At 43.6% G+C, this 24,564-nt stretch overlaps 1 protein-coding gene across 6 annotated transcripts in view; it reads right to left on the bottom strand.

The window, feature by feature from the left end:
- Nucleotides 1-24,564, bottom strand: part of PARPBP (PARP1 binding protein) — a 106,465-nt gene that overhangs the window by 20,504 nt on the left and 61,397 nt on the right. For 5 of the 6 annotated variants that reach the window (XR_003856407.1, XM_029599693.1, XM_029599692.1 and 2 more), the window contains exons 7-8: nt 16,042-16,225; nt 8,479-8,660 (exon numbers count right to left, since the gene is read on the bottom strand). Coding sequence is in view for 5 of the 6 variants with exons in the window: in XM_029599693.1 (XP_029455553.1) it covers nt 8,479-8,660; nt 16,042-16,225 (366 nt within the window). In the remaining variant the exon portion in view is untranslated. The remainder of the gene's footprint in view (nt 1-8,478; nt 8,661-16,041; nt 16,226-24,564) is intronic. The other variant, XM_029599695.1, reaches the window with a different exon arrangement.

Here is a 24,564-nt window from a genome sequence, read left to right on the forward strand (position 1 = left end):
AGGGAACTACTCCATAAAACAACCAGCAGATTTAAAACAAATCTCAGAAATTATTTCACCCAACTACAATCAAACTATGGAATCTGTTGGCAGAGGATTTGGTCAAGGTGATTAGCACTGCAGGGTTTAAAAGACAAGTTCCTGGAGGAAAGTACATAAAGCAAGTTCACTTACTATATATTGTGTATTCTGTAATCAGCACCTGTGTATTCTGTAATCAGCACCTGTAATCAGGAAACGAATAAAAATGGAACACATGAACGATTACTAGGAAAATTTGTTCCCATGTTTTGGATAATATATTTTTCAGGTAATAGACTTCTCTTCCAAGAACTTATCCAATCCTTTTTTAAACACAGCTATACTAACTGCACTAACCACATCCTCTGGGAACAAATTCCAGAGTTTAATTGTGCGTTCAGTGAAAAAGAACTTTCTCTGATTAGTTTTAAATGTGCCACATGCTAACTTCATGGAGTGTCCCCTAGTCATTTATCCGAAAGAGTAAATAACCAATTCACATTTACCAGTTCTAGACCTCTCATGATTTTAAACACCTTTATCATATCCCCCCTCAGCCGTCTCTTCTCCAAGCTGAAAAGTCCTAATCTCTTTAGTCTTTCCTCATAGGGGAGCTGTTCCATTCCCCTTATTTTGGTCGCCCTTCTCTGTACCTTCTTCATCGCAATTATATCTTTGAGATGCGGCGACCGGAATTGTACACAGTATTCAAGGTGTGGTCTCACCATGGAGCGATAGAGGCATTATGACATTTTCAGTTTTATTCACCATTCCCTTTCTAATTCAACATTGTTTGCTTTTTTGTCTGCCGCAGCACACTGAACCGATAATTTCAATGTGTTATCCACTATGACGCCTAGATCTCGTTCTTGGGTGGTAGCTCCTAACATTATATAACTATATCATGGGTTATTTTTCCTTATATGCATCACCTTGCACTTATCCACATTAAAATTTCATCTGCCATTTGGATGCCCAATTTTCCAGTCTCACAAGATCTTCCTGCAATTTATCACAATCCGCTTGTGATTTAACTACTCTGAACAATTTTGTATCATCTGCAAATTTGATTACCTCACTCGTCATATTTCTTTCCAGCTCATTTATAAATATATTGAAAAGTACGGGCCCCAATACAGATCCCTGAGGCACTCCACTGCCCACTCCCTTCCACTGAGAAAATTGTCCATTTAATCCTACTCTGTTTCCTGTCTTTTAGCCAGTTTGTAATCCACGAAAGGACATCGCCACCACTCCCATGACTTTTTACTTTTCCTAGAAGCCTCTCATGAGGAACTTTGTCAAACGCCTTCTGAAAATCCAAGTATACTACATCTACCGGTTCACCTTTATCCACGTTTATTATCTCCTTCAAAAAAGTGAAGAAATATAGGGTGCGTGCACAAGACTACCCCGTCACGATAAAATTTTGTATAAGGTGGGTAAGTCACTAAGACCTGGAGCTCGCTGACTCCATGCGCTGAAGTTATCGCCACCAAAAATATGACCTTCTAGGTCAGCTACTTTAGGTCACAGGAGCACAGCAGCTCAAAAGGAGCTTTCATCAGCTGAGCTAATACCACGTTGAGGACCCAAGACACAGAGGGAGGCCTTAGGAGAGGCTTCAACTGAAGCAGGCCCCGCATAAACTGTACAACTATAGGCTGTGCAGAGATGGGCGTACCATCTACACCATCGTGGTATGAACCAATTGCACTCAGATGGACCCTGATGGAGTTGGTTTTAAAGCCAGCCTCTGAGAGGTGTAGAAAGTAATCAAGCAGTTTTTGTGTGGGGCAGAAGAATAGATCTAGGGCCTCCTGCTTGCACCACACAGAAAATATCCTCTACTTCAGTCCATAGGACGTTCTAGTGGAAGGCTTTCTAGAAGTCACTAGGACCCAAGACACATCCTCAGAGACTGAGTGGTTGCAGAATTAACCTCTCAACATCCAGGCTGTGAGCAACAGGGCCTGGAGGTTGGGGTGCCGCAACCTCCCTCGATCCTGCGTGCTGAGATCTGGGGAAGAACCCAAAACTAATCTGTTTCTGGGTGGATAACTCCCATAGGAGTGGAAACTAGACCTGTCTCAGTCAATCAGGGGCTATGAGGGTCATAGATCCTCTGTCCTCGCGAAGCTTCAAGAGTCTTAGTCAGCAAAGGAATTGGAGGATACGCGTACAGAAGAACCTTGTCCCAATGACAGGCAAGGGTGTCCAAAGCCAGTTTGCCCTCTGTTCTGTTCAGGGAGCAGAACCAAGTTGCCTTCCTGTTCCAGGGGGAGATGAACAAATTTATGTCTGGGCTCCCCCAGAGGTGGAAGATCTGATTCGCCACCTCCTGGTTCAGGGACCATTCATGGGGGTCTGAAGACATGACTCAGTGTTCTCCATACTTGCCAGATATGTTGCCCATGATAAAGTCTGGACCGCTTCTTGACACAGGAGATACGATCCTGTACCTCCCTGCTTGTTGACATACCACATTGCTACCTGGTTGCCTGTTTGGATCAGGATAACTTTGTTGGGCAGCCTATTTCTGAAATCCCACAGCGCGTATCTAATTGCCTGGAGCTCCAGGAAGTTGATCTAGCAACAGATTTCCTGGGCGGACCAGAGGCCCTGGGTGCGGAGCCCCTCTACATGAGCTCCCCCAACCATGGTGGATGCATCCATGGTTAGGACAATTTGTGTAGGAGGACTCCAGAAAGATCCCCATTCCAGATTGGAGGGTAAAAGCCATCAGAACAAAGAATCTCAGAGAGACGGGGTTATTTGGATGCAAGACTGGAGGCTCTAAATGGCCTGGTGCCACTGCTTCCTCGGGGTCTACTGGGCTCTGTACATGTGTAAATGTGCCAAGGGAGTGACATGAACTGTTACAGCCATGTGGCGCAACATCCTCAACATGTGCCATGCTGACACCTACTGGCTCCTCTGGATCTCTGCCGCAATGGAAGCCAGGGTGGCAGCCCATGAATGAGGCAGAAAGGCTCTTGCCTGAGCTGTGTCTAGCAGGGCTTTTATAAAATCTAATTGAGGTGACTGACCGAGATAGGATTTTGGGTAGTTGATGATGAACCCTAGTGATCCATCACCTGGACAGTCAAGCTCATGGACCGAATGGCTCCTACCTGAAGTGATCCTGACCAGCCAATCATCCAGATAGGGGAAGACTTGCACTCCCAGCCTGCGGAGGTGTGCCACCACAAAGGCTAGGCATTTTGTGAAGACAAGTGGGGCTAATGCTAGCCCAAAAGGCATCACTCTGTGCTGGAAGTGCAGTTTCCCCCACGACGAATCTGAGATACTTCCTGTGACCTGAGAAAATTTTGACATGGGTGTACATGTCCTTTAAATCGAGGAAGCATAGCCAATTCCCTCTAGGATGGGATGAGTCCTCCTGTTCTTCTTAGATGCATGTTGCTTATTCAACCCTGAGGATTCGGCCTGTTCTGCAGATGGGGAAAGACACTTGAGAAGGTCCTGCTCAACTCAATTCCCAGGGAGGCAGACAGGTTGCACTCCTGAAGGAGGACAGACTGTGGGGCTTCTGAAAGACTTATACAGTTCCTCCATTTTCTATGCTCTCATTTTCTGAGCACACAAGGACATCTGTCCACAATGCAGTTGACCTGAGGCAATGGTAGCAGAATTAATTTTTGTCGTAATAAGACATTCTTCTACGACAAAATCAGCCCTTGAATCCACTGACAATTTCTATTTACTGGACATGAAGAAAATATTAAATGTATTTTTAGTAGCACTGAAAAGTGTTGTTTGGAGACTACTGAGATAGAAATGCAACTTTAAAGAAAACAGTTATGAAGTTTTCACAGAAAAACAGAGAGAAGTACACATCCATGCTTGTATTTGGACAAAAACAGACTAAGGGGGCTCAGGAGATAGTGCCCGAGTGGAAATTCCCATTCATGCTCAGTAATGCAAAAGCTCTACTAGCTAAAAGGGAGAAGTCAGTTCATTGTTGTTGGATAACATCACTCGCATATCATGGCTACTTCAATCTTGCCTAACAATGGAAAAATTAGTCAGGTAGTTGGGAAAGCATTTGCTTGTCTCTGGAAAGAAGCAACAAGAAACCTACTTTTTGTGACCCTAATTGGCCACTGTCAGGAAAGATGTTGGGCTCGCTGGACCTTGGTCTGACTCAGCATAGCAATTTTATTTTCTTAACAAAAATAGGTATGCTCTGTGCCAAATTAAAGCAATATGCAGAATATGGTCTTGTCTGACTTTACAGACTACAATGTAGAAAGGCAGTTTAACATTTTGCTTTCACTATAATTGAGGAATCTATGATGAGTTTGTTTTTTTTTTTTGCAAACGTATTCACCGTAATTTTTAAAAAAAAATTTTATTGGGTCTTAGAATCAAATTACAGCACATCTTGACTGCATACCATTCAAAACTATTCACCCAATATGAAACATCTAAATATTCAAACATTTCTTCAAGCATCCCCCTGTATAATCCTACTTCACCTTTTTTTCTCTCCCTCCCTTCTAAGTATTTATTTATTTAGCATTTTTTTATATACCGAGGTATAGCAGAGTTGCCTTCACTCCGGTTTACATACAGAAACAACATGTTACATAGAACGATGTATGAAGATTACAATTTAAAATTAACGAAAGTAAATACAACAGGAGAATGTATAACAAGATAACACAGGATAGAACCCTGAATAGATGTACATATAACTCATGAAGCATTGAAGGGCATCTGTATCATTGTAACAGGGAGATTGAAAAATGGCAGAATATAAAGAATTTTTAAAGTCATTGAGTGCTATCTTTAAAAGATTGGCTGAGAAGCCAGGGTTTTAAGTCTTTTTTGAAGGATTTTAAGTTATCTTGATTGGTGAGGCAATGAGGAAGCGAGTTCCAGAGCTTTGGGCCGATGATGGAAAAGGCTCTGTTTCTGGTGGAGGATAATTTAGCCTGTGGAAGTGAGGGAATCACTAGATTAATTTTGCTGGCGGTTTGTGTAGTACGTTGGGAGCAATGGATGTACCACTGGTAGGGGCGTGCAGAGGGACTGCATACGTTACATTTGGTATTCGTATTCGTTGGGGAGCAGATACGTTGCATTTGGCAAGGGGGACCCCCGATCCGTTCATGTGTTCCATTTTTATTCGTTTCCCAGCTAAAATTTAATTAACTACAATCCCCCACCCTCCTGACCCCCCAAGACTTGCCAAAACTCCCTGGTGGTCCAGCAGGGGTCCGGGAGCCATGTCCTGCACTCGGGCCGTCGGCTGCCAGTAATCAAAATGGCGCCGATAGCTTTTGCCCTTACTATGTCACAAGGGCTACCGGTGCCCACTGGTCGGCCCCATCACATGGTATGAGCACAAGATGGCGCCGGCCGTCCATTGCTCCTACCATGTGACAGGGGCCGACCAATGGCACCAGTAGCCCCTGTGACATAGTAAGGGCAAAGACTATCGGCGCGAGTGCAGTAGATGGCTCTCGGACCCCCGCTGGACCCCAGGGAGTTTTGGCAAGTCTTGGGGGGGGGGGGAATTTTGTTTAAATTCACTCCTTTAGACGGCCGAATAATTCTGTGAAGATTCGTTGTATTCGTGGGAAATCACAATACGTTTCGCGATGCAACAAATATGGCCCTATTCGTTGTGGATTGCCAATACGTTGCAAACGAATGCACACCCCTAACTACTGGTGCCCTTCAATCTAGAAGATTGCTAATCCATTTTCATACCATTAAATTATCAAAACTGCATCACTGCTTGACTCTACATCTTCCTGTCTTACTCCAGGTGCACCCAATACTAGCAGAGAGCATTTCTATTTCAATTGTACTCCCATTACAGCAATCTCAGATCTGTTGGGGGTCAAAAGAAACAAAATTGGGTGAAGCTTCCTTGTTCTTACATCCACTCTAGGTAGGTGACAACGCTTTTGTAATCCCAACTGTGCAGAGTTTGTTCACTTCTGAACATGAGACCTGGAGAAAAAATAGTGGCAGGCCAACTGACTAGTTAAGGTGGAAACCTGCCACCATAAGAACATAAGAAATTGCCATGCTGGGTCAGACCAAGGGTCCATCAAGCCCAGCATCCTGTTTCCAGAGGCCAAAGCAGGCCACAAGAACCTGGCAATTAGCCAAACACTAAGAAGATCCCATGCTACTGATGCAATTAATAGTAGTAGCTATTCCCTAAGTAAACTTGATTAATAGCAGTTAATGGACTTCTCCTCCAAGAACTTATCCAAACCTTTTTTAAACCCAGCTACACTAACTGCACTAATCACATCCTTAGTTCAAGATCAATAATGGATATTTTGAAACTGCAGCAAGGGTAACACCTGAAGCAGCTAGACTTCCTTTTGGCCACTGTAAGGAAAATGGACAGTGCAAAAAAAAACCAACAAAAAACCAACTTGTTGGAAATAGGAAAGGCCACTGTCAAAATATAAATTACCAAAACAAGAATTTTACTAAGACTGGAGAAAGTTTGAAGGGGCAGCCTGAATATAAAAAGAAACAAAATTTTCCCTTGGGCAAACTACACAAGAGAAACATGGCTTGCTGTCACTGCACAAAGTATTGTGCATGCAGGAAATCACATGCATGCCTGGAAAATCTTTCTAAGTTTTCTAGAGGTCCGAGAGGTGTATCTGTATCAGCACTGTCAGATCACCCACTGTGTAGCTGATCCATCTTGCTTGCTCTTGGAGAAAAAAAAGAAACTGATCACCAATTTGAAAGCTAGTGCTTCGACATGGACAAATTGTAAAGTTTTGTACCTACAGCATAAAAATCCTTTATCATTCTCATTGGTAAGAGGCTAAGCACTGGAAAGTACTAAAAAGGAAAGGGACCTAAGCGTAATCCTCTCAGATGACTTGGAAAGAGTTACCTGTCTGTTTTCCCTTCCATTTTATTATTTAATAGCATGATTGGGTATATAAAGAGACAGGTGAAAGCAAGCCTTTATATAGGTCACGCGTGAAGCCGCCATCTCAAGTATGTTGCCCAGTTCTGGAGGCCATACCTTAATGATGACATTGATAAGATAGTAATTGTTCAGGGAAGGGCTTCCAAAATGGTTCAAGGCCTGGAAAACAAACCCTACACCAACCGTTTTATGGAATTCAAAATGTACTCACTGGAAGAGAACTGTGGGAAAAAACCCTATATTTAGTAGCTTCAATAAAGTTGGTAGTATTTTCCATTAAAAAAATAAAATCAAGGACAAGGGGTCATGATATGAAGTCAGATGGAGGGGGGCTCAGAGGAAATACTTTAACGAGAGGGTGGTAGATGCCTTGAATAGCCTAAAGTAGGAGTAGCAGTAATCAAAACCATGACGGAGTTAAAGTATACTTTGGACAGGTACTGAGGTAAACTGTAAAAGGTAGGTGAAGGAGCACTATGAAAATAAAATATATGTGGGAGGGGGCCAGTTATCGAAATCTACACACCCAATCACACGCAACAGCAGAGGGTCAAACAAAGGGAAAAGAACGAAGCCAATGAGCACACAATGGCTGCATCAAGCTCCTAAAGAGAGGCAACAAGGTTAACCAAGATAAAGCTGCAGCATGGCTTTTATATATTCTTACATAATTGGGGTTAGGGCTATAGCCAGATTCCTAGTATGGACTGCAGGATGACATGGTTCCACTTCTCAGCTAGGGAGCAGGAACAATATCCTGAAGGTAATCAATCTTGTACAATTGATAGCTAGACAATACCCTCAGCTAGAATAGTGCAGGCAGGGGCAAATGAGCTTGCTGGTAGACCAAGTGGGCCTGATCTGCAAACTTTTACTATGTCAAGTCCTATATTTTCAACATAACTTAATTTACTCAAATTTTAAATTATAAATTAAATTATGAAATGAAATAGGTCCACCTTTCAAGACTGTGTTATTTGTAATAGCCAACCAATAAGCTATTTCTGCTCAGAAAACATCACTGATTAGGTGCACAGCACTAGCCATTTCCATGCTGTGCTATGCACCCAACTTGTTTAAATCTGAGAAACGACAGTACAGCTGCCTATTGACTAAGGTTTCTCCTGAATTCAAAGGTAAGGGGGAAAAAAAAAAACAAACATTTGAAAGGTTTTTGTTACCACTTTGTATTTAACAGAATATTAGCAACAAGTGGATAGTATGAAAGTATTTTCAGAATACAGTTTTGTGCTTTAACAAAGAAGCACTGGAGATATGTAAGATCAGGTAAATTGACTTGAATATACATATTGTCTAAAAGGGTAGAAATACAAAAAGGAAAAGGAAAAAGACATTTAAGATGAAAGATGTTTTGTAAAGTATTGCATATTTATGATGAAGTGATACTGACCATGTGGAAAGGTCTGAGCCATTCCTTGAACACAGACATGAGCCTACTGCTCAGGTTAATCCTTATCAATTCATAAAATACTTATAAAATAATATTTCACTACCTGAACAGTGTCAGCATGGAAGGAACTCCATAAGAAATTTCATTTTCTTCATCTCCACATAATACTTCTGCTTTATTTTTGTTCGGAGGGTTGGCAGCTTCTTCATCCAAAAGAATTATTAAGGCCTTAACAGTCTCCCTACCACAGGATGCTGTGCCATGGTTTATGGCATGTAGTTTTGGCTGAAAATTAAGTAGAGATCCATTTGTCAAAAGTCAGACCAATTACCTAACAATAGCATAATGTACTGGAAGATCCATCTTTTTCACGTGCTCTGTAAAAATCATTTAAAGTGTCATTACGTACTCCAGCATGAATAGCAAGTTCAAATTCTTGTGGCCACTCAAAATAGTCTGAAGAAAACAATTACAGTAGTCACAAGATCCCAGCTGATATAATTCACGTTTTGCGGTACTAATCTGTGATCTACAGCCAATATGCACTGCAGGGAAGAATTTACATACATAGTAACGACGGCAGAAAAAGACCAATTGGTCCATCCATTCTGCCCAGCAAGCTGATTGGTACTAACTACTGTTCCATACAGATTACCCTCAGCATTATGTTAAGGGTAGTAATATTTACAATTATAACCAAGCACTGCTAACAGCATTTTTTTATTTTTTTTTTTTTAACAGGATGATCAGCTTTCTTGATAATTCAGATAATGCTGCTTGAATGTGCTTTGTTTTTGGACTTGGCTGTAGAAGAAGTCCAGCACTTTTCCCCTAATGCCTGCATACCAGCACTCCAGACCATAAAAGTCAGGGCCCAGCATGGACTGTCATCTGAATCCTATTTCCTTTCCTTTCCCTTCCCACCCACCAAAGCTAAAAGCGATGTTGCAGTTGCATCAAATTCACGTAAGCTAATTGGTTACGGGTAGTAATCCCCATGCCTGCTGTTAGGGGAAGTCACTGCTGCTCCATGCAGGTTATTTCCCCCCACCCACCACTTGCCTTCATTTCCACCTCTAGCCTTTAGGAATCCAGTGTTTATCCAATGTGTTTGGTTTTTTGTTTTTTGTTTTTTTTTTTAATTAATTCATTTACTGTTTTTGTGTTTTCACCACCTCTTCCAGAAGACCATTCCAGGCATCTACCATCCTCTCCATGGAGAAATATTTCCTGATGCTGGTTCTACGTCGCCTCCCTGGAGTTTCGTTTTGTGACCCTCTAGTTCTACTGTTTTCCAACGGAAAAGATTTGAGGATCGTGCATCATTAAAAACCTTTCTGGTATCCAAAGGTCTATATCATATCTCCCCTGCACATCCTCTCTTCCAGGGTGTACATATTTAGATCCTTCAGCCTCTCCTAAGTATTCTAAAACTCCATACCATTTTGATCACCCTTATCTGGGCTACCTCTGTCCTGTCTCTATCCTTTTTGAGATATGGTCTCCAGAACTGAACACAATACTCCAAGTGAGGCCTCACCAAGAGGTACAAGAACATTATCTCCTTTTTCTTTTTGGTTATTCCTCTCTCTATGCAGCCCAGCATTCTTCTGGCTTTAGCTACTGCCTTGTCACATTGCTTTACCTCCTTCAAATTGCCAGATACCATCACTCCAAGGTCCCTCTCCCAGTCCATGCACATTAATCTATCACATACAGCTCTTTCCGATTACCTCACCCTAGATGCATGACTCTGCCCTTCTTGGCATTGAACTCCAGATGCCAAACATTCAACCACTGTTCAAGCTTTCTTAAATCACTTTTCATTTTCTTTCCTCCAAGTGTGTCCACTGTTGCAGATCTGAATATTATCCACAAACAAACTTTACCTTCTAACCCCCTTCTGCAATGTCGCTCACAAAGATATTGAACAGAACAGGTCAAAAAATAGATCCTTGTGGCACTCTACTCAAACACCGTTCTCTCTTCAGAGTAGGTTCCATTTACCATGACACGCTGTTTCCCTGTCAGTCAACCAGTTTGCAATCCATGCCACCACCTTGGCACAGCGTCCCAAGTTTCTCATTTTATTCCACCCTGCATCTTGGGGGTCTTTATGCCACTCAGCTTTGCTTCCATGCCCAGGATCTTACAATTTAAAAGTTCTTTGCCACACTGCCTTGCTATCAAACATCAGATCTAACACCTTGCCAGTCAGGTGGAGGGGGGGGGGGGGGGCTGCTTTGCACCTCTCTTGATGCTTTGGAGTCTTCAAGTCGCTCTTTGTGCTGCTTTGCCCCTTTATCAGTGCCTGTCACCAACGCCTGAAGCTCACCAACCCTGTGTGCCAAATGGTCAAGTGCAGGGATCAAAGCGCTCTCTCCTAGGATGTGCTCATGACCAGCCAATCGTCCAAGTAGGGAAACACGTGCACCTACTACGACCAGATACTTGGTGAATACCTGTAGGGCCGAGGCGAGGCCGAATGGCAACACCCTGTACTGGAAATACCTCTCGCCCACAACGAACTGACTAGGGAAGATCTCGATGTGGGCGTAAGCGTCTTTCAGATCGAGGGAGCAAAACTAGTCTCCTCTTTGCAGGAGGGGAATCGGGGTTTTCAGAGAGACCATTTTGAATTTTTCTCTTCTGAGAAACCAGTTCAGGGCCCTCAGGTCTAAAATAGGATGTAGTCCCCCTGTTCTCTTTAGAATCGGGAAATAGCAAGAGTAGAACCCCCATCCTTGCTGCCACAACGGAACAGGTTCGAATGCTCTGGCTGTTACAAGGGCAGAGAGCTCCATCAAGAGTATTTCCTGATGAGAGGACAGACTCCAAGAGGGGCACGGGGGAGAATCCAGAGCGACACCCAAAAGATTCAGCCAGTACCCTCAACGAATGATGGATAGGACCCACTAGTCTGAGTTGACACTGGGCCAGCGGTCCACAAAGAACCGTTGCTGGCGTCTAGGGTAAGGTTGAATGGCTTATGCTCCCCCGCAGCCAGTTAAAACCCCATAGCTGGGCTCAGTTGAGACCCTGGCTGAGGCCTGGGGATCCGCTGCTGTCTGGAGCAGCCCCTAGCACCCATGCACTGAGAACAGGTACGAAAGGCAGGAGGATAATACTTCCCCTGGCAATAAAAGGGTCTCCTCTGGCCCTGCCGTGAGGATTTCGTGGAAGAGGATGGTGGGTCTGATTTACTGGCAGAGATATGCTGAAGGGTCTCAAGGTGATCCTTCAACTGAGCCACAGCATCCCTCCTCCCCTTGTCCCCAAAGAGATTTTCTCCAGTACACAGCAGGTCCGTGAACTTCTCCTGGACCTCCGGCTGGAAGTTAGAAACTCTAAGCCAAGCCACCCTGTGGGTATCAATGCCCACTGCTGCCACCCTGGCCACCGTTTCAAACATGTCGTAGGTGGATCACACCTCATGTTTGCCTTATTCCAGGCCTTGTTGGATGACTGCTAATAAGGCATCCTGCTGCTGTTGGGGTAGGCACTCAGAAAATTCCTGGACCCACTTCCAGAAGTGGAGTACTGCATCTTGTACAGCTAGTAGAAAGCAATACAGGTGATCAACCTAGCACCCTGAAACATCTTCCTACCCAGTGCATTGAGCGCCCTGTGATCCCGGAGGAGCGGAAGCGTGGGTGCGGGAACACTTGGTCTTTTTTAGGGCAGACTCCACGATGACTGACTGGTGAGGGAGTTGGTGCCTCTTAAACCTCAAGGCCTGCTGGACTAGATAAACAGCATCAGCCTTCCAATTCACCAGAGGCACAGAGATGGGATGTACCCAAATCCTAAGGAGTAACTCCTTGAAGATATCATGGACAGGAACAGCTACCACCTCCTTTGGGGTATCAAACTGGAGAACCTCCAGCATCTCATGCCTGTCATCCCATCAGAAGCTGAAATGGAATGGTTCCTGCCATGGTCCAGAAAACCCCACAAAGGTCAGGTCCTCAGGTGCTGCTCCTCCGAAGGGGACGGGTCCAAGGAAAGATCTGAGTCATCTGATAAAGTCTCAGAGGTATTATCCCCCCATGGGTCATATGGGGCATCTTCTTCACTAAGATCACCCGGAGACACCAGTGGAGGGCCCTGCCCAGACCCCCAAAGTACCCAGTATTGGACTGGATAATGCTGGTCGTGGCACAGGCCATGGGCCTTCCTCCTCAGAGAAACCCACAATGGGAACTGCACCAGATGGAGGAGGCACAAGTGGCCACCGAGGCATCGATGGACCCCCGGGCACCGGCAGTGGCTGTGTAGGGAGGACGCCAAGGATGACAACAAGGCACTACAGCAGCAGTGCCAACAGAGGATGCAGGCTCCGGCACCGGTGGAACAGCGTGCACTGGCAAACCTTGTGGGGGTGGTGCACTGGAGCCAGCAGGTCCGGCACCTGCTGGGCTCGAACCACCAGTTGCACCCTACGTTTCAACTCCTCTTGAAAATCTGCCAAAGACAGGATGGACGGAGGAGGGGTGAGGCGTCACCAGATCTCCCTCGGAGCCCCGGCATCGGTGGGGGAACACCTGGGACTCCTGGGTTCGATGGAGGACAGTGCCTCCTCTCCGTGGGATCGCTTGAGGGCATCACAGCAGACGTCAGTGCCAACTTGAGTCCAGTACCTTGCATAGACGAAGACCAGTGGTAATGCTTCCTGGATTTCCCACAGTGCTTGGCCTGGTCTTTCCCCCGCACCAAGGAGGAAGGAGACAATCCCGACGTCCTGGAGTGTGAAGACACAGATGATGCTTGATCTCCAGCTCCTCTCTCCATCGAGGGCCCTGGTGGAGGGGTGGATCGCAAAGACTCTGTGTCCATCGGCTCCCCCGGCCTCTTGGCATCAATGCCCCCGACAGCAGAGTCAAGAGTTCTGACTTTTTCATTCCAAAGAGCTTCTCCATCTTATTCAGGTGGGCACACTGGCCCTTGGGGGGGGTCATCTTGTAGCAGAACAGACATCCCTGAATGTCGTGCGATGCTTCCAGTCATAGGATACACGTCATGCGGATCTGTGAGGGACATAGTCTGAGGGCACTAGGGGCACCGACAAAAACCAGACGCCTTAAGAAAAAAAAGCTGGCGAGCAGTCTATGACCATGGGAACACAGTCGGGAATAGACCACACAGAAGGGGAAAACAAACAAAAAAAAAAACCAAACTTACCGTGCCGCCCAGCTAACTAACGGGCCGATACAGTAAAACGCGCGAGAGCCAGCAAGCACCCGCTCTCCCGACACACGCCCAGGCCACTCTCCTGGGCGCGATATTCAGTAAGCAAGAGCATGCAAATGAGGGCTCCTTATTGACAGAAGTGGTGGCTATCAGCGGGATTGACAGCAGACGCTTAATTTTACCGGCGGTTGTCGAACCCACTGAGCCACGGGTTCGGAAAATGGACGCCGGCAAAACTGAGAGTCCGTCTTCCAACCTGCGGGCAGATTTTTTTATTTTTAAGAATTTTTATTTTTTGGGCCTCCGACTTAATATCGCTATGATATTAAGTCGGAGGGTGTACAGAAAAGTAGTTTTTACTGCTTTTCTGTACACTTTCCCGGTGCCGGCCGAAATTAACTCCTGCCTTTGGCAGGCATTAATTTCTGAAAGTAAAATGTGCGGCTTCACTGCATATTTTACTTTCTGTATTGCACGGGAATAACTAATAGGCCCATCAACATGCATTTGCATGTTTATTTATTTGCAGTTTTTATATACCGACATTTGTTTAGTAACCTCACATCGGTTCACAATTAACATATGCAATAGTGCTTTACAATAAACTTGTTAACCGGGGGGGGGGGGGAAGAGAACAGTGGAACAATGAAAGGGAAAAATAAAATAGTGGTACAAAGCAAGGGTTGCAGGCGCTATTAGTTTCGGGGGAGTTGGCCGTGCATTTTCCACGCGCTATTACCCCTTTTGTATAAGGGGTAAAAATAGCGCGTGGAAAACACGCATCCAAACAGAGGCTAACAGTGCGCTCGGCCTGAGCGCACTTTACTGTATCAACCCGTATGCCAGGGGAATGGAGATGGACTCAGCGCAGGAAAGTCAATGAATCGACCAAGGAAAAGCTTTCCAATACCGAAAACAGAGCACGAGCTCCACAACCGTGAGACAATAGCTCCATGGAAAAGAAGAGACTGGTGAGGGACCCCGCATGGACAGTGGCATGCTGGGCATGCTCAGTGTGCCAAAGTTTCTAGAAACTCTGACAAAGTTTTCTACGCCGGGCTCCATCTGATGTCACCCATGCATGAGGACTACCATCCTGCTTATCCTAGCAGAACTATGATTTGCACAGAGGTCATGGAAGGAAGAAATGTGACCAGGAAGACAGGGTTTACATCAGAATTGTATTTCAATTTATTTTTTTTTATATAAAACATATCAGGTGATACAATCTTCTGCCTACCAAGCTTGTAAATGCAATGTCACAGTACTTTAAGTGAAAGTAAGATAATGTCAAAGCATACAATTCAGATAAGGTAACATAGGATCAGCTGCAATAAAGAACTGAAAGACAAAATGAGATGGATAAAAATTGTCTACAAAATGATATGTGACAAAAGACCAAAACACCAACATAAGGCAGCCTAATAACAGCATACGCTACTCTAATTTGGCATTTTGTCTACCCTGTGAACTCCTTCGAATTTTAGTCAGTTTTGCAATATGGAAGATCCGCTAACTAACTGAACAGTATAAATTTTAGACAAATTGCAAGTGAAAAATCAGTTGTGATAATTTTAACAGAACATTTTTAAATGGTCATGCGTATTTTATTAGCTTCAAGGATATAGAAATGCTAGCGGACATGTACATTACCAATCAAGAAATGTTTTCTAAGTCACTGCTAAATAGTAGTCAAAATTGAGCGTGTGTGTTGCAGGGGATAGCAACAATGTTTTAGGACATACTTGTAATACTAAATGAGCACGAGATTTTTAGCCTGTCAATATAGAGTTGTCAGTTGATAAAATGTCTGTGTGCCCCTCCCCCTGGATTTAGCTCGAAAAACTGGATGGTGGTAGATCCTTGGTGGAACAGAGACATTTGCACCTTTCAAAGCTCGTGAGTGATTTTAGGAGTGGTGTGCGGTGCAAGGAAAGCAGGCAGCACACAGCTGCAAGTTTATTATAAGACTTGCAGGAGGAGATTGGGTAGCAATGAGGCTATCTAGAATGTCTATTTCTACTGGTTTGTTATTTAAATGACAGAGGTAAAAAAAAGGAAAAGGAGGAAAGAGGCCAGAGAGGAAGATATTAACCATTTTGAATCTGAATAAATCATTTCCAGCTTAAGTGCACAGCTCGCCTGCTTGATAAGTGGAGATAACAGAGGAAATTAAAAGCTAATTTTACATTATACAGATGAATTTCTAAAAGGCAAAAAGCTCCCTAAACCTCATAGGTACTACCTTCCAAGCTAGACATACTCTTATGTATAATGTACGATTTCAAAATAGGAAAAATGTCATACCATTAAAATCTGCTGAATTATTAAAAAAAAATAGGATGTTTTCAAAAACGAGTGCCCTTTAGCACATAGGAAATTAAATGTATCCATGCTGTATTATCTGAAAAGATTAAAAATGATACTTCAAGCTATTTTTCTAAACACACAAAGGAAAACCAAAAACACGCATTACCCGGGCTGGGCTAATACCAGTGGTGCTTGTATCGACAGCTTCATGCTGAAAATTAATAATATTTTTAATCCTCAAATCCAAATCTTGAATAACTTCCACTGCTGCCAGACAGAATGGATTCCCACTGCTTTGCCCTTTCATCAAGTGCATCTTGATTGTTGAAAGAATCTGCCCTGCTGCAATCCTGAAAATAGGTATATATTGTCATCACCACATGCACCAAAAGTGAATACATGCAGAAAATTAACACATATACTGGCTGTCCATTAGGCAGGACTTTTCTACAATGACAGTGGTTGAAGGAAAGATTCTATAACCCACAAGTTATTTAAAAAAAAAAAAAAATCAGCTCTCTTAATTCTTGATAAAAACTAATGGGTGATCAGTGGGTATTTTATTTTTATATATCAACACAATCACTATATAATAAACAGGGTAGACATCCAGGAAGGTTTGGAAAACATGGAGAGATATAGTGAAACTTGAGGAATGGTCTAGTATCTTGCAGCTAAGATTTAATGCAAAAAATTAATTTAAAAAAATGCAGTGTTAAGTATTTAGGTTGCAAAAATCAAAGAGAGCAGTAGAGTATAGGTGTGAAATTCCTCCATGCACAAAAGTGAGATATGGGAGTGATTATGTCTGTTAAGATTGTCAAAAAGGGTAGACAAGGTGACAGAAAAAGCCAGAAGGGTGCTTGAGTGCATATGGAGAGAATGATCATCACCAACAAAATAAAAAGGAAGAAAGGAAGGGAATATTGCCCCTGTTTAAGTCCCTGGTGAGACCTCATTTGGAGCACTGTGCACAATTCTAGAGATCACATATTCCAAAGGACATAAACTGGATTGAATTGATCCAGAAAGTAGCCACTAAAATGGTCAGTGGTCTTCATTGTAAAACACATGGGAATAGACTTAAAGATCTAAACATATATACTCTAGAGCGGTGGTTCTCAACCTTTTTTCTGTCCGGATATACCTGACAGATGGTTCTCACATGCGTGACACACTGAACACATGACCATCATGGGGCTAAATGTAAAAGAACAGTTTGCATCCACAGGAACCCCCTGACCCACAATAAGGGATGTAAAGCAGAATTACAACATTCCTCGTACAACTCACTCTATAAAAAAGATATTCTGGTTCTAGTGTCATCTCAGTAACAGCAACTCAAACTCCTTCTACTACCAGGCTGAAAAGCCCTACTTATGAAAAGACAGCAGTTTACCACCAATGCGTGAACTCTTGAGAAAATACAACAAAGACGACTGATACAAAAGCTTACATGCTAGTAAAATACCTCACCTTGGTCACACACACAGAACCGACCTAACATACTCACAGGATCTGCAGTAATGCACATAAACTAATCCGCACACAGTTGCACCTGTATTATGGAATGCACTCAAACAGTAACAACCCTACTTATGAAAAGGCAACACTACAAATATTAAATCAGGCCCTTTGGCCTTATGTTGTACACTGGTTATCTTTGAAAGTTATTAAAAAAAAAAAAAAAAAAAATCAGGCCCTAAACATCAATACACCTCCTATTAGGAAAACAGAACTAGCCAAGCAGCTATAGATCCCCATACAGAAATAATTCTAAAACTATACTAAACAGAATAAATATTTCAAAACGGTTATGAACAAAACATCCAAAATTAAAAATTCTCCAAACACCAATTGAAATATTTCAAAGAGTAGACACAGCACATAATATTCAATAATTTAAATGACAGTCAATCAAGAAAAATAAATTTAAAACGCCACCTTTACTTATCCCCTCCAGAGGCTCCTACTCTTCTTCTGTAGCACACACCAGAAGCAGTAGTGGCTGAAGCTCTTCCTTAAGGCCCATGATCAGTTTTCTCTGTCTCTCATACCACACATACCAGTCACACCCCCCATTACCAGTTTCTCTCTCACACACACACGTCACCTTCCTGAACAGTCTCTCTCATGTACACACACAGGCTTCCCATTCCCATGTTCTATTTTACATATACAGGCTTCTCACACCCAGGTTTCTCAGTCCCCATGCTTGCTCTCACCACATGCACAGGCTTCTCGTTCCCATAATCACTTTCTCTCTCACACACACACCAGTCACTTCACCAACCAATCTCTCTTATGCATACACACACAGGCTTCTCACTCCCATGCTCTTTCACACACACCCCCACACACCAGGCTTCTTACTCTCATGCTCTCTCACATACAGGTCGATACAGTATAGTGTGCTCCGGTGCAGCTCACTGTTAACCCGCATTTGGACGTGTGTTTGATGCGCTAGCTTTACCCCTTATTCAGTAAGGAGTAATAGCACGTCAAAAACGCCCATCCAGCCTCCACAAACTAATAGCGCCTGCAACATGCAAATGCATGTTGATGGCCCTATTAGTTATTCCCGCACAATACAGAAAGTAAAATGTGCAGCCAAGCCGCACATTTTACTTTCAGAAATTAACGCCTGCCCAAAGGCTGGCATTGATTTCTGCCAGCGGAAGTGCACAGAAAAACAGTAAAAACTGCATTTCTGTGCACCCTCCGACTTAATATCATGGCGATATTAAGTCGAAAGCCCCAAAAGTAAAAAAAAAAAAAAAAAAAGTAAAAATTGGCTCGTGGATCAGAAGACTGATGCTCAATTATGCCAGCGCCCGTTTTCCGAACCCGTGGCTGTCAGCGGGTTTGAGAACCAACGCCAGCAAAATTAAGCGTCGGCTGTCAAACCAGCTGACAGTCGCCACTTCTGTCAAAAAGGAGGCGCTAGTGTCCCTAGTGCCTCCTTTTACCGCGGGCCCTAATTTGTATAGGCCACCCTCCTGAATTGCGCACCCAGGAGAGTGGCCTGTGCGCTCACCAGCTCTCCCGCGCTTTTTTCTGAATCGGCCTGATACAGAGGTTTCTCACTTCATGCTTTCTCTCTCTCTCACACACACACACACACACACACACACAGTCACCTCCCTGACCAATCTCTCTCTCATACATACACTCCAATCATCTCCCTGACCAGTCACTTTCATTGTCTCTCACATATACACACACACACCTCTCTCTGACCAGTTTCTCTCAATCTCACACATGCTTTCAATCACAGTTACACATACAGCCTCTCAATCACACACAAATTCTCTCAATTACACGCAGGCTGTCTATCTCACTTCCTGTCCCCCCCAGAGAACAAGTGATAGATGCAGCAGCCTCCTTCTCCAGCCCCCCCGCAGGCCAAGAAAGAAAAATCCCATCAGCCGCGGGAGCTCATGCTGCTGTCTCGGATTTTGTTCTGGGCCGATGCTGCCACTGCTACTTTTCCATGCGGCATGGCTCTCTCTTCTTCCCACACTCTCCACTGCACATCACTTCCTATTCTGGGCCACGGGGGCAGGTGCAGGAAGAAGAAAAGGCCAGTCACGGTTGCCAGCCTCCACTAACACTGCTGCAGTTCCCATCTGGGCTTGAACGTGCTGATAGCATGGTTGGTGACGGCAGCAGTGGAAGATAGTCTGCCTCTTGCTCGGTGAAGGAAGAGCAGTAGGAGACCAGTAGCACACGACACACGTGCTTGGCGACACACTGATGTGTCACAACACACCAGTCGAGAATCGCTGCTCCAGAGGAAAAAAAAAAAGATAGGATGGGAGGAAGGGGGGGGGGAGGGGGAGTGTGATAGACATTTAAATACCAGGGTATCAATACACATGGAAAGGAAGCTTTACAACAAGGAGTCTGGGGAGGAGGGTGAAAAGGGATAGATTCAGGTGTAATCTAAGGATATTTATTTATAGAAAGGCTGGTGGAACCATGGAACAGCCTCATGGAGATGAGGACAATATCTGAATTCAAGAAAGCATGGAACAAGCACTCTGAGGAGTGGTAGAGATTATAGAGCAGAGCAGGTAGGGTGGACAAGCAAGCTAGATAGGGTGCATGGGCTACAGTTAGGAATACAAAAACATGATGGCAGAGAGACCCAATTTAATTTTTCAGCGGTAATGACTGACATTGCATATGTGGCAATACTTTATTTACATTTGCTCTGTCCTGCCTTTTCTTTTTTTGTGTGTGATCCCTCCTAGGGGAGGGGGCCACACTTTCCAGCCCTGGAAAGCACTCGACCGCTCACACAGGATGGGGAGACTCAGATCCTGTGAAGTGGGAGCAGGAGTACTCCTGCAGGAGCACTAAGGTGGTTTTCACAGTCCACTCCAAAAAACATGTTCCAAACCAGAGAAAGTTTACTGAAAGAATGGAAAACATTTCAGCAAATACAAAAAAAACCAAACAAACCCCCACTCACCACAAAGTCCAGAAGACATAACCGTCAGGGGAAAAAAAAAATTTCTCTTTTGAGTCTCAAAAATCACTTAATGCAGACAGTTCTTATACTGCTTAAGTCTTCTTATTCACCGACAGGCCGATACAGTAAAGTTCGTGGGAGAGCAGGCGAGCGCCCGCTCTCCCGGTGCGCGATACAGTAAAACAAAATATTTAAATTAGGGCCCGTGGTAAAAAGAGGCGCTAGGGACACTAGCGCATCCCTAGCGCCTCTTTTTGGACAGAAGCGGCGGCTGTCAGCGGGCTCCAATTTTGCCGGCGTCTGTTCGAGCCCGCTGACAGCCATGGGTTCGGAAACCGGACGCCGGCAGAATTGAGCATCCGGTTTTCAACCCGCAAGCCGATTTGAAATTTTTTTTATTTTTAACTTTTTTTTTTTTAAACTTTTGGGACCTCCGACTTAATGTCGCCATGATAAAAACTGCTTTTCTGTGCACTTCCCTGGCGCCGGCAGAAATTAACGCCTACCTTTGGGTAGGCTCTAATTTCTTAAAGTAAAATGTGCGGCTTGACTGCTCATTTCACTTACTGTATCGCGCGGGAATGGCTAATAGGGCCATCAACATGCATTTGCATGCTGTGGGCGCTATTAGTCTCGGAGGGGGGGGGGGGGTTTGATGCGCGTTTGACGCGCTATTACACCTTACTGAATAAGGGGTAAAGCTAGCGCGTCGAAAACGCACGTCCACATGCGGGTTAACTGTATGTATCGGCCTGTAAAAGCGCTACACTTTCTCCAACAGGCTCTGTTTGGCCTAAAGAAAAAAAGATATGGAGTCCTCCTTTAAATTTAAAGGAGGACTCCATACCTTTTTTTCAAAGTACCTTTTTTTCAAAGTACTCAGATTGGTACAGTTGACCCAAGGCAAACACTCCTGTTGTCTTCTGGCAGGTAGAAGTTCCCCGAGTTAATCCTTGCTACTCGCAGAAGACTTCTTCTGTGATCCCGACTAGAACTCTAGACTAGGCCACAGCTCCTTGCTTGCCTCCCTAGCTCCTAACAAAACACATACACCAGCCTATGCCCTCCTGGTCCCCAGCTGCAACTGATTCCTCACGGAAAACACTTTTTATATCACTTCCCAACCAACCCCTTTAGGGGAAGGAGCTTCCTATCACTCACATGACCCCTGCACCTCCTAATGCTGGAAAATACTTCATTTTAGCAAACTGTACATTCTAGTGAATCCAGAAGGTGTTCACACACAATTGTTGCTATTTTTGGCTTGGAAGCAGGTGTCGTATACACTAGTATTTGCTCCTTCTCCCATCCCTGTCCCTGAAGTTCACAATCCAAATTTTGACTCTTTGTAATAAGGCTTCCCCCATCACCACCACCTCCCTAGTGTCCAGGTATCCCCTATCACTAGAGAGGGAATACTTACTTCCTGCTATCTTGCCTACCAGTGTCCGAATGGCTCCAAATCAGAATTGCTCTAATGAGGTCAAAGCTTGAAAGGGCAGTGTTAAGCAAGACTGAAGGAAGTAAGCGCCCATCCAAAGGCAAAAGGAAAGGGATCTGATCATAGAGGCCTGAGGATTCTGGGTAACCTTGTTGCATTGTCTGGCTTCTGAGGCAGCTAACAAACTGAGCCACCCCATACACCCCCCACCCTCAGTATTATGTGGCTATGAGAAAATTAAATGCACTTTGGTACACAGGGAAATAAGCTTAGAAGCCTATATATCTCATTTAAATAAATTAACATGCACTTAGTTTTTATTTGAGTCACATGGCAGCATCCCAACTGGTAAGCAGTCACCCTACACCCCCGAACATAATGAAAGTGGAACCATTTCCTGCATCTGTTTTTTTCCCCCCTTCTTTTAATCAGAGCAGTAACAGTCGAAATAACATACCAGATACAACAATACATAATTTATCTAACAGATTATATTATGCACTCTTCCTAGGGGCAGGAGAAAAACCAAAGTTGATGGAAAGATTACAAAGTGGTCTATAGAATCAAAAAAAAAAAAAATTAAAGGAGATGGCCAGTATTCAAAAGCTTAATAAAATATAAAACAGACTCCTAATGTCTATTCCAAGAACAGGAAAGAATATGTCAAAACCCTATCATGGCAGGGTCAGCGTTTCTTCCTTTGTTCAACATGCCAAAAGAAAAAAAGAATAAGCTGCATTTTATGATACATGTAATTCTTTGACAGTTATGTGGTGGGAACAAATGACTTAAAACCAATAATACGCATTTTATAAAATACATTGGCTATAGTAACTTTTGGCCTCTGAATAATTACATAACTGTAAATTCAGTTGTACCAAAAAGCCAACTGAGTTATCCTTAAGAGATCTGTCAGACATAAATGGGAGAAGAACCCTCCGTGTTTCACACATACACACTCTCAAACCTTATCCTCCCCCACCTTTTTCCAAGGACAGATTCAAAACCTGTTTGTTAGTGCAAGTCTCCTAGAGCAGGTATGCAGGCTTGGGAAAATGGTAAAACAGGCAGATTAGCCAAGCTAGTGGTTTCTCTGCATGTCATCTCTCACCATATGAGAGCTACACACTAAGAAAGCAAGCTCAATTCAGCCCCTGAAGGTTTGTCAGAGAGAGGACTATTAAAACATTAGATTCAGACACCTGATATGCTGAGCCTGAGACAGTTCAAACCCATTCCCTTTTAGCTAACCTCCCCGGTTACCAATTCAGCACAGGATACAATACAAAGTATTAATGTTTGTTCACAAAATCATCCATGACGACGACTCCTCATGGTTTGGTACCAGACTGCATGCATATTCCCCACAATATTGCCCACATTCTGCAAATAAAGGGTCTCCTGAGTGTGCCATCAAGCCAGCAGGCACACCTAAGGGAGGTCAGGGACAGAGCAATCTCAGCAGCGGGCCTCATACAGTGGACCACAATGCCGGACAAGCTACGACTTACTCCCGATTTGAAGGAATTTAGAAATTATTTAAACACATGGTTTTTCAAGCAGGCATTTAATGATCTCAAGTGCAGAATACAAACAATGTCTAAATTCTATGGAATTGTATTTTGTTTAGTTTGGACTTGTATTGTCTTAAATTTGATGTTTTTATGAATATTTTAACTGTAAACCTCTACAATCTATGGAGTACGCGATATAAAAGCAATTTTTAAAATAAAATATTCTCCATGTCAAGAAAAAAAAAAAGGGAGTTGAAGGGGTACAAAGATGGCAGCTTTTAGCACACTTCCCTATGGAATCAAAATTTAAGAAACAGTGAGGTAGTATATAAAGTTAGGAGATTATTTCTTTAATATGCTTTTGCAGGTGAAACATTTATAGCAAAAATGACTTAATACAACACTGCAATTAAACTGCACTTAAACTGCACTAGAAAATCTAAACATTTGTTACAATGTTTTTTTAAGCCTGGCTTCATACAGGGAAACTGTAGGTTAATACAATGTCAATGCAAGTGAGTTTAGAAGAGAGGTTATAGAAGAACACATGATATGGTTCAGGTATGGCCAACTCTGGTTCTCAAGAGCCACAGAACATGTTTTCAGGATATCCCTAATGAATATGCATGAGAGATTTGCATGCAATAGTGAAGTCTATGCAAATTCCATGCATATTCATTGTGAATAATCTGAAAGCCAGATTTGTGGGTGGCTCTTGAGTAGAGTTGTCCACAAAATGAAAATGGAGTTAGTGCTGCACTTCAAGCATTCATTAATAGGCAAAAGAGGAAACGCAGCAGATTTTAAATAAGTCCCAAAACAACTTCAACGTTGTAGATTCTTTAACACTTTATTAGCGGCAACTCCATTGCTTAAAGAGACAATTTTTTAAAACAGGGCCCCCGACACGGACCCGTGTTTCGCCAAACGCGGCTGCATCGGGAGGGACGTGTTTAAAGCGGGGTTCATATGCTGTAACAAAAGACAATATTTCAATAGGAGGGACTCATAGTAATGGATCCATACAGTGAACCCAAAAAGCAAAGCGGTAGCCGATCCAGTGAACTGTGTAACAGTGACGACAAGGAGAATCGGATGATAGCAAGCCCTTTATTAAAATGCCCGACTCTGGCCGAGTTTCGCTCCCTTGCACAGAGCTGCCTCAGGGGCAACTAAAAATGGACATACAAATAATTAAACACATACATATAAAAACATATTACATGTATAGAAAACTGACAATAATCATACATCCAC

The sequence above is a fragment of the Rhinatrema bivittatum genome, chromosome 4 (assembly GCF_901001135.1).
Source record: "Rhinatrema bivittatum chromosome 4, aRhiBiv1.1, whole genome shotgun sequence".
NCBI lineage: Eukaryota > Metazoa > Chordata > Amphibia > Gymnophiona > Rhinatrematidae > Rhinatrema > Rhinatrema bivittatum.